Below are 11,204 nucleotides of genomic sequence, written 5' to 3' on the forward strand. Positions count from 1 at the left end.
TAAGAAAGAAAAATCCACAAAATAAGCAGCTCCGTTCCTTTTGTTTATTATGAAGTAACAATACCTTGCATACAACATGCAATTTATTGCTCATTGACATTATTGCATATATCAAAGAAAAAGTCAGCCAATATAATGCAAGCTCCTAGACCGTTCAAACCAAATACAAAAATGCTCTACAGTATACTTGAAATGCAAACACAATTCAGAACTTTTATAGCAAAAGGAAAATTTAAACACGCTGTATTTAACCATTCACCTTGGTACCATTCACCTGTTCACTGTTGTAACCAATCTTCAGAATTATTATACTGCATTCTTAAGTCCTTGTGCAGTGATAAGAATTGCTACTACAATCAGGCCACATTACTATTTGAATTCAATAATAAGATCGTAATACTCTGTGGCAGTATCAGTCTTTACTCCGCAAACCAGATTGTCGTGGTTTTCCAGAAATCAGTCTGGAAGAACGTTCAGTTTCCACCCTTGTTCTGCATCCAGGTCAGGTATACCATATTTATCAAGTTTCTCTTGAAGGTTACTTGAACACTTCTTAATCACAGACTATTACTTATGCCTAAATCATAACTCACTTGTTCCCAACAGATTGTAATTTGCTTTTGCATCAATTTAACTGTGCTTAAATGTTAAATTATTCTCCCCATATAGGTATCTGTAGACATTAAACACTGCTTGGTTTATGCATGCTAGAAACAAATCCATGATATTTGCATGTATGCATATTAAGTATGCAAATTATACCAGAGCTCAGGATTAGCCCTTTTCTTCCCTCTCCCTATCATAGAATGGATTTCTCTTGCTAAACTTGAATAGTGTTACAATGAACAAAACCAGCATCTCCTGCATTGCATTCAAAGTGGTATGTTCTGTATTAGAGCTTACTGTTGATATTTAAATGTTGCATTGAAACGATCAGAGTTTTTTCAATAACAAAATTTTAAAACTTAGAAGACAATTTCCATGCAACATGTTCCACTTGGGTGCAGATTCTCATATACTTAAATATTTATAGGCTCATAAAGGCATGTGCCGTCCACGAGACAAGTACAGTTTTTGACATCCCACACACAGATAAAAATAAAAGATACACTACAGAATATTTTATTTGCTTTTATATTTTCAATTTCAATGACTAAGAAGTTATAAATAGCACACTGAATCATTATATGGTTGATAACAAGGCATGCTGAACTCATAAACCACTCTCTTAAAGACATTTCCTTTATATTACAAGTAGATTAAAAATTTATGTACATTGCTATCAGATGCCCTCTGAGGACACCACACCATGAAACTGATCTCAGAAGGAATTTTGACAAAATATTTCTTATACCAAACAATACAAGTTATTCTTCATAGCTACCTTCCATTCGTTACTGAGCTATAAAGTGCTTGGTTATTATAAATAGAACAAGAATGCCAAAGGAGGTAGCTAGTAGAGATTTTAAATGGATAAGAAATCATAAGTGTTATCACCGAAAAGTATTGATTTGATGCTTAATCCCAGAGTCTAAACATCCCAAGCAGCACATCTTTCTTTCTTTCCTCCAGAAAAAGACCTTTCAAGTTGTGTTCAGAAAATCATATGACCTTCACCTGTCCAGCGAAGAGATTTCACCCAGGGTTTGGATGAATGTTAAAGTTAGTAAATATAAATCTTTTTTTTTTTTTTTTTTCCATTTGACTGGTGCCAGGACCTCGGCAGCAAAGTACTGTTCTTTCTCCAGCTGTCAAATGCATTCCATGGATAGAGACACTCTACCAGGAACAAGTCCTGCCTTGTGAAGTTCCTTGCAACTGGCTAATGAAGTTCTACGGAAGGCTATTACAAATAGGAAAGAGGGCTGCACATACTTCTCATAGTCTTCTACATTTGTATTGCTCATCTGAATTCTAGTTCCTCTCTATCTGGCTTTCCCCATTGGTGAACACTGTAATAGATCTCAAGCTGGAGTAATTTTCAGTCAGCCCTTTATATTCCTCTGAATGGCTCAGCAGAAGCTTTACAAAACAATTTTACAAACTTTTCTACTAAAAGACCTTTCACAGAAAGCTTGTATGTACATATACTTGAACACACACAGTTCCTCTTCATACAGCAATCAACAACTTAGAAGCCTTTTTATACAGCTTGAAAAGAAATTTAAAGTTTCAGTTTGCACCATCACAGAGATACAGAAATACATAATCTTTCTGCTATTTCTCATTTTACCACTGTCCCAACCACAGCAGCAGGTGTACTCGGCATCTCCTCCACCTCTCTTTTTTAAACGTGCTTTGAACATATATACTCACTTGTGTAAGCTTTTACTCAGAGTTTAACATTAATTTTTCAGTACGAATAATGCTTCACCATAACTTTTAATGTAAAGATGGAAACGATTATCTTCCAGACATTGTAATTAACTTTTTTAATAAACTTTGACATAAAATTTGAAATTAGTAAGAATTTATATACATCAGCTCCTCTCATTTTTCATAGAATATCTTTCATTATTCAGTAGATTCTATATTTAAGCAATTAAGTTAAGAAAGTGTTGAGCTCACCCAAAAGAGCATTTACTTATAGAGGTAGAGTAGGTTTCAGAGACAAAATTCATATCACTGAAGTACGTGTACAGATACCCATTAAACATCTCTGTAGCAATAAGGCTCTTGACTTCATTGAAATCCACTGGAGCACTCACCAAGAAAATAAGGATTTGAAGTACTTTTCCTCTCTGCAAGTACTGCTTCCACAAATCAATTATAAAAGCAAAACTTGACCTACCATTCCCCTGTAGTAGCTCTGAGAGCGGTATTTATTCATCTTCTGATGAAAAAGTAAAACCATAAAGAAGAGAAACTCGCATACTTACATACAGCCCTACTGGCACAAACAGATGCTGCCATGACCACCACACTAATTTTATGTATTTTTTCTGAGTTAATTCCACCCATTTGTCCATGGCAAAGACACCTGGTGATATACCAACTGTCTGCTATACCATGCAAGTGTTAAAATAGAAGTTTTAAGCCACTATTAAAGTAACATTGCATTCTGGCTATAACATTTATGAAAATCCTACTAATCATGCACTTCTTGCATAAAAAAAACAAAGAGATGAGCTTGCAACACAAAATGATGTCAATATTTCAACATCATTTTTGAATTAAGAAGGTGTAATTGGAAAAAAATAGGTGCCAAGGCCATCTAATTTGCTGTATTATAAGCTTTTAGTGGCAGGTAAGAGTGCTCTATCCTAATATATTCATTACAGTACGATTTTGCAAACTGCTGACTACAGTTCTTGCTAAATATACCAGTGTTAATAATGTTTCTTCCTTAGAAAGTTGCCTTCTCACACTTGGGAGATGCATCAGGACTGAACAGTAATGCACTGAAATATCACAATAGAAAAATGAAACTGAATGCACTGTAAAATATCATTTTAATTACATTAATTGCATGCAGCAATCCAAAACACTGCATGTTCTAAATAATAATCTCAATGCCCTTTTATTTTGGATTGTTGCCCAATATGTACTCTGCAGGCTTGTTTTTCTGTTTGTTTGTTTTCCAATCTACTTATAAAACAACCTTATTACAGCTTGACTCTCCCCCCCCCCCCCCCCAAGATGCACAAATCTATCTAGAAGTAAAGGAAACCGACTGCTTTAGAGAATGCTCTACATTGAAAACAAAGCAAAACAAAACGATACTGAGATGTCAAAGATTAATGTGAAGATGAGATGAATTTTGAGTTTTCCTGGGTTGTCATCTTAAAAGCTGCTTCAACTCATCTTCCTTATCAGTTTTTCATCCTACTTCCTGAATAAAATAAAAGGATACTTCTACTTTCAAGCATATTCTCCAAAATGTTTGGATTTACTTAATTTGGAGGCGACCGGAATAAGCAATCTTTGACATCTCCCTCAAGAGGGCAGGATTGGAAACAGTACTGGAAAACGTCTGCCCAGTGAAACCAAGCAGATAAAAGCCAGTATTGTGCATCTCAAACAATACTCTCTGACATCCCTGGATCTGGGAACTCAACACAGCTGCCTTGGCTATAAGGCACTACAGTCCATGGGGTTCTCTCTGGGGCTCACTGACATCTGATTCCTGGGAGACAAACCCTGTTTCTCACCCAAAAGCATTGTAGTGTTGGTGCAATGACACTGTGGTCTGCAGAGGTAAGGGCTGATTCCACAAAGCTTTGTTAAGGGGAACAGGAAAAAAGGAAAACAAAATATCCTGCACAGGATAAACATTTATCTCTCCGTTTAAAAATCAATTGCTTACACACAGTCTGCTACAGTAGTTGGTATGTGTACTGAAGTACCGAGTGAAACCGTGTACAATTAGCACACCCTGTTAGAAGGCATAACTAACAATACTATGTTCAGAAATAATAATTTAAAAAAGGCAAGAAACAAACAGAAGTTAATCAACCTCAATCAGATATGATTAAAAATAAGCAAATCAAAACCAACACCATACACAAATACTGCTCTCAAAATCATTAAAAAAAAAAAAACAATTTCCTCCAGTTATACTACAATTTGGATCGAGAGCATTCCTCCTAGACAGTAAGATTTCTCTCCAATGCCCTCCGAGTTTTAAGTCTGCAGAAGGAGGAACAGAGTGCCTATCGACAAATATGTGGTTCTGAAAATAAAATGTTGTGCCTACAGATGTGATCCGTCACTGTATGTTACAGGCTGAAAGAAGTTTGGCACTGCTAATTCAACAATGTTCTTTAGTCAACAGCTCAGATGTGATTAACAAGGAAAACGTGACAATAAAAATCAGCAATCATATCCAATAGGTCACTTGTGTGATTTAAAAAAAAAAAGAAAAAAAGGCTCATTCTAAGCTTCATGGCACAGATACAGAATAATTTTAACTTTTTCCAAGTAAGCTTCATAACCTGAAAGCCAATGGTTAACTCTGAGCAGAGTTGCAATACTTCGCAAAGGCAGTAGTAGGAAAGGAAAAAAGCACTCCAGTAAGAATTATGCTGCTCCAAACATCATTTGCCATACTCACTTATGAACTCATTTCCACGGCTGATTTAGTAGATGTGCTCTTGCATGTAATCTAAAAAAGCAGAAGTGAATCCTTCCTATAAAAATCAGAGAATTTTAACCACTTTTAAGATATCTCATATGGTCTTATAATACAGCACTTTAGATAAAATTATTTCATAAACTTCCCCCAAATGGTTTGCATTCATACAAGGCAGAACAAAAAGCAGTAAAAGCCTTCACAGAATCAGAGCTTGACTTTAAGCATTTCTTGCAAAAATTAAAAAGTTCTCAAGAATGAAATCTTGATTGTTATTCCTGGAGGAAAATATAGAAACTTGACAGGAAAATTGCACCATATCATGAGTTTGGGGAGATTTGTTTATGTTTTTATAAAAGAGAGATATCAATATTCAGTAGATTTATAAAACACATTAATCTGAGAAACCTGAGTGAAACACTTCAAACACACTGGTGGACAACAGCCAAGTAACCAGTCTGCTCCTTCCTCATTGCAGTAGTTTGTTAAGTGCTCAGAACACGTAGCATTCATTTCTGTGAACATTTGCTTCTATTCCTCATTGGAGAAGATCCTTAAAGCGTGGCCCTGGGTGCGCAGGCAGTGTGGCTAGGGAAAGAGGAAGGTCAGTACAGAGGTAATACCTTGTTTATTTAAGAGGAGCATTCCATGGCAGAAATGTGCACTGGTTCAGCGAACCCAAATTATTTTCATAGCAGAAATTTCTGTTTATGCATATGATCTCTAATCGGATTTTCCATTTTTATGAGTTTTGGCTTCCTCCCGTCCAACAAGACAAATAACTTTGTAGCAACCTTTTGTAATTTTGGCCATCCACATCAAGTTCATAACATCCAAGACAACGCTTGAGATAATCCAGGCGCTCTGAGCTGCAAAGCCTAATCTCTGGAAACCCTCAGTTCCAAACGAAGAAAATACACGGCTGTAATACATAGGCATGACGGCAATCCTCACCACGAAGAACACAACTGTCATCAGCACACCATTGATCATGTTAGCCTTTGAAGATTTGGGATATCCCAGTACTTCAAAAAACCACCTGCAAAAGAAGTATTCACAGATGGCAGGCATACTTAAATCCAATTAATTGAAGATTTTATTTCTCTTAATTAAGCATGTATTTTTTAATTGCTTCTACCTTGCATTTCTAAGTTATTACTCGTATTTCTAAGTTATTGCACAGTTTCTTGGCTTGGCTTGCAAATTCTTCTGCTTGGCTTCCTTTTTTTTTTTTCCCCAAGTTAAACACTGTGTGATATCAAGACCACTACATAGAATATGTAGAATAACATGTAGAAAATCCCAATTCAAATCGTAAGTCAGTTCAAGACCACTATGTACGCCAATAACCATTACACTACAATTTAAAGTTACTTTTAAGATGGTAAATTCAAATTTATTGCTTTTTATTATAATTTGCATCAATAGGCAATTAAAAAAATATTTCTCTCCTGACAGCAATCCTAACATTGTGTTTGGATATGATAATCAAAATAGAGGTGTCATAGATAGGAGATTTTCTGACTCCTGTTTAGCCCTAAATCACAACTTCAGAACCAGCCATTGCAAGTCACATTGAGTCGTGCTACAGCTAGATGTGTCATGCAGTGAAAGAGATAAATCTAACAACTCCTCTTGCAGTACCACTTCTGGGTCATAAGTGGTCTTTTAAGAATTCTGTAGTACATTATTTCCTTAGTAGATAGGCAAAGCTGTTACCTATTGTCTTGCATGCAAAACCTGGGAGTTGTATTAAAAAACAAACAAACAAACAAAACAAAGGGACAAAGAACTCCTCTAATTCTTTATCATTTTGTGAAAAACAACAACTGTGGTCTTTGGTCTTTTTTTTTGGTTCAAAGTTTGCTTCCTGAGGCCTTTTTGGTGATAAGACTGTAACTGACTAATGCAAATTATCTCAGGGGGCGAGTGGTGGGTGTCACTGTGCCACAGTACTTCTGCTTACGAGTGTAAAGTTAAGCAGAAGCAGGACAAGCAGTCTTTTTCAGAAGTGTGGCTTGAAGGAGCTGACCACTGCAAAAGGTAATAATGCTTGTGCATGGCAACAAGGGCACCACTCTGTGTTGGCTTATCTGTTGGGCCAGGTGTGTCGCGCTAACAGAGAGAAAAGAAGAAAAAGAAACTGAAAAGCGGGGGATAAAAGGTTCTCACTAAACTTTGGAAAACTCCCAAAGAAAAGGAACCTTTGGAGAAGAGAAACTCCCAAAGAGAAGGAACCTTTGGTAGAGGAATTCCCTAAGAGAAAAAAAACCTCTTAGGAAAGAGCCCCGCCCTGGGCCCTGCTTGCTGCTATGGTGCAAAGCTTCCTGTCTTTCTCCTATCCCCCAAGGTGACCAGATGAGTTTTTGGGACCAACGGACCCACTATGAACCACGCTGGACCACTGTGATGATATCTCTCTTGCCTTCTACAAAAACTGCTTGCTTTTATTACCCATCTTCCCCTCTCCATCTCCCTAAACAACTAGGATTTGTAATAAACTGGTCAGGCTAACATTCGACCCATTGTGTTTTAATCTTACCATCAGGTACACATATATTAAAGAACCTTCTCTCCCTCCTATAATTGGACCAAGACACATTCACACATAAATAAATGCAAGGAAAATCTGAGCAACAATGGCAGATTAAAGACAGGAAAATAACATAAATCAATGTATTCATGGCAAGGATTGGGAAGAAGGAAGTGGAATAACCAATTTGTTTTCAAGAAGGTATAGGGGTAAAACTATTAGACAAAATAACAAGTTAAAAACTTGTAAAAAATAAAGTCAACTTTAATTATCTGCAGATTAGAACCTACATAATTACTGATACACTAAAAAGACTTGCAAGACATCCAACTCTAACAGAAACACACCAGGAAACAGTTAAGAATGCAGCAGAAACTCCAGGCTCTCCAGGTGATAGCCTGACCAGGAAGCTGGATACATCCCCACAGAAACACTGGGCTGATAGGAACCTGGCATGTTTGGTGAGACAGAGCCTGTATTTTTCTCAATATATATAATGCAGATTCCAGAAGTAACATCAAAGAAAGTTTTTGAAGTCCACAGCAATGTGCCAGGATAGGTAACTGCTGGAGAAAAGGGTGACTAGACATCTGCTCAGAGACTTTCCTCTCCCAGCAAATCCAAAAAATATGAGTAAATAAATCTCAGTGATTGTTAACATTTTACCTAACACAGTTGATAATTAATTGCATAAACGCTGACATTAACATAAAAAGATCTAAATGCTTGGCACAGGGACAACCTTGAATAAAATACCCCTAATAACACCAGAACAAAGAAAATACTTCGGTTCTGAGATTAGACAGACTATCATTTTATATTTTAATACTGCTCTTTTTTCGGTAATATTAAGAATGCAAACAAGAAGTTGAATGTAAATCATTACCATTATCTACCACTTGCTGCCTTAAGTGTCTGGTTCTTTTCAAATGTAATGGGGGAAAAAAACATGCACTAATGAGATGACATCTCTCAGTGTGAAGGACCTTATCTCCCACAGAGCCTTCTGTTTTTCTCAGAAAGCAGTAGATGTGGGTATTCAAGGATACAGTCTCAGCATAGACATTTTAAAAGTATAATATATACTACTTTTAATATATTTGAAAGGTAAACATCCATTTCCAGTATGTAATCCTATCTTGATATAAGTCAGTTATGAGAACAATGAGTGGGACATGAGCGCCAATAGAGAAATCTAGAATATAATACCACCTTCGGGATGCACTACCTCCTGCTTTCTTACTCTCCTATAAAACAAGCTTAAAGAAGTGTTTCTTCACTCCCTGGTTTCCCTGTGCATGCAGAGCACAGCCTGAATTAGACCACAACAGCCTACTCGACTTCCCTTGGACAAATGGAAATAGCCCTGTAGAGCTCTGTTATCCTGCCCTCCTCTAAGTTGAATTCGCCAACACTCATAACGGTCCTCAGCACAATCCTTCCTTCTTATTTTTTATTTTCTTAGAAATGTGAGAAATGCTACAGTCTCAGAAACTCTGAAAGAGTTGGCAATCACAATCTAGTAATAGGTAATACTCAGACATCTTGTTTGAAGGTTTATAGACCCTTTTTCTTATCTCCCTTACCCTTTCCCTACGTGACACATGGAAAGGAAAATAGATACTACACAAGAAGGATCAGTAAAGTAGAAACATCCCAAAAAAGGATGGGAATGGGTATGCGGTACACTGTGAGATCTGATCCTACACCACAAACAAAAGAAAAACACGGAGGAGGAGGAGATGACAGCAGCCCCATGCTATACCAAAGTCCCACTCTTGAGGTGAAGTCCTGGGGCAGGTCAGTGTCCCCACTTGGGTCACAGCAGCTGCAGAGCAAGTAGAGGGCATCCAGCCCAGAGCTCTGGGAAATTCCAGGGACTGTCCTCCTTAGCATTATCATGCCTTCTCCGATACTCACAGCAGCAGTTTGAGTGTGATGCTACAGCCAGAAGCTACAGCAGTCTTCCACTGTCACTGAAGTCTGCTAAAGAGTCTCTTGCCACTTTCTTCTCCAATCGTAAGTGTAAAGCTTAACTACCACAGCTGTATTTAGATGCTTTACTACCCTTCTAATTTAAGAGCTCAGAATCCGGAACTATTTTTAAAACCAAAGTATGAAAATCTGGCATTTCATATCAAGGTTGGTGTGCTTTAAAAAGGAACTCAGAGGTAAGCACACCAGCTGTGCAGCAACAGCAGCTAGATGTTGTCACAGCAAAATAGATTTCCAGATAGTAAACTCTAAATAAATGAAAGTTCACTTTTGGCAGCTATTCAATGTCAAAATCCTTCCTGTATAATATAGATCAAAATGTAAAGAATTGTGTAAAAACTCTGCAGCTACTTACCGCTGATTGACAAAAGGAGTGGAGAACTCTGCCAGCAGACGGAAGTTCCCAAAATAAGCCAGCAGACCTTTGCTCTGGTTGGACAAAGACAAAGCAGACACAGAGATCAACAATCTAGCAGATGAACATTGATTGAAGTCTTCAAGTGTACACAGAATGATACAATGACTGAAAGGCCTGATTAAAATTGATGGTACACAAGTTTCTTAGCTGTGGCAATCTTCCTTAAATTTTCAAAATGAAGTTTTCTACAGAAGATGCAGTTGTCCGTTAAATACATGAATCTGTAGCTTTATTAATTTTTTTAAATAAATCTTTAAAAGAAAATAAGAAATTTCTTTTAAAAGAAAAGAAATAAGAAGAAATGGAAAGCCAGCCAGAGGAGACCGGCACAGGAATTGGTAACATATAACTATAGTGGTACTGCTACTGCCCAAGAGGATTGCAAATATTTTGGATTTCTCATGTTTAAACGAACTCAAACAAAATCAGTAAGGTGAAGAATGTCCCTGAATTGTTTTAGGAATGCAACTGACCTACATCAAGACGAATTATTGGCTCTTATTTGGCAGCAGAAAGGGCACACAGAGCCCTTGAAATTCTCTCCTGCCTTCTGAAAGGAAAACCCTTTGCACCAGTTGTGTTGCAGTCCCTGCCACATCCCCTAGGCTGGAAGAAGACTTTGTTTGCCCTATGTTGGTATCCAGATAACAGCACGTAACTTTTCCACCAAAACACATTGTAACTGAACACCTCCCTCTAAGTGACAAAGTACAGAGGCTTCTTTGTCTTATCTTTTGATTGTGTTATGAGCTGGAAATAGTATCCCACTCCACCAGGACTGGGCAAGCAGCAGTTGGCAGGTGTAGAGATAAAGAAAATTCAGCCTTACTCCTGAACTACCCATGGCACAGACACAGACATCCAGTGGGAGAGTTGGACCCAAATAATAAATTCAACTTAAAGTTCACACCGTATTATTTACTCCAGAAGTAACTACTGATTTTTCTGCATTGGGGATTAGTCTCAGTAGTGATATTTTCATTTCTCTAAAATCCAGTTCTAATTCAGTTTCATCCACGACAATATTAGTAGGTCTAATTACCTTCAACCCGAAACAGAGTATTTACTTGTCAATGTACTCCATTCCCTTTAAATAGTTACATGGGAAATCTGGCAGTAATCTGACATATCAACACATTTTTAAATATTTTAAGCCTGGGATTCATGAAGTAGAGATGTGGTAAGTG

General features: G+C 37.3%; 1 protein-coding gene and 1 long non-coding RNA gene across 8 annotated transcripts in view; both read right to left on the reverse strand.

The window, feature by feature from the left end:
* Positions 1-30: 30 nt before the first annotated feature.
* Positions 31-11,204, reverse strand: part of TLCD4 (TLC domain containing 4) — a 42,361-nt gene continuing 31,187 nt past the window's right edge. For all 7 annotated transcript variants that reach the window (XM_025152828.3, XM_046944432.1, XM_046944433.1 and 4 more), the window contains 2 exons: positions 9,955-10,028; positions 31-6,110 (listed from right to left, as the gene is read on the reverse strand). In XM_025152828.3, coding sequence (XP_025008596.2) covers positions 5,795-6,110; positions 9,955-10,028 — 390 coding nt within the window. In that variant the 3' untranslated portion in view covers positions 31-5,794. The remainder of the gene's footprint in view (positions 6,111-9,954; positions 10,029-11,204) is intronic.
* Positions 6,435-7,418, reverse strand: LOC121111431. The gene is made up of 2 exons (XR_005861951.2): positions 7,310-7,418; positions 6,435-7,275 (listed from the first exon to the last, which is right to left on the reverse strand). It is a non-coding gene; the product is annotated as an uncharacterized LOC121111431 (long non-coding RNA).

The sequence above is a fragment of the Gallus gallus genome, chromosome 8, assembly GCF_016699485.2.
Source record: "Gallus gallus isolate bGalGal1 chromosome 8, bGalGal1.mat.broiler.GRCg7b, whole genome shotgun sequence".
Lineage (NCBI taxonomy): Eukaryota > Metazoa > Chordata > Aves > Galliformes > Phasianidae > Gallus > Gallus gallus.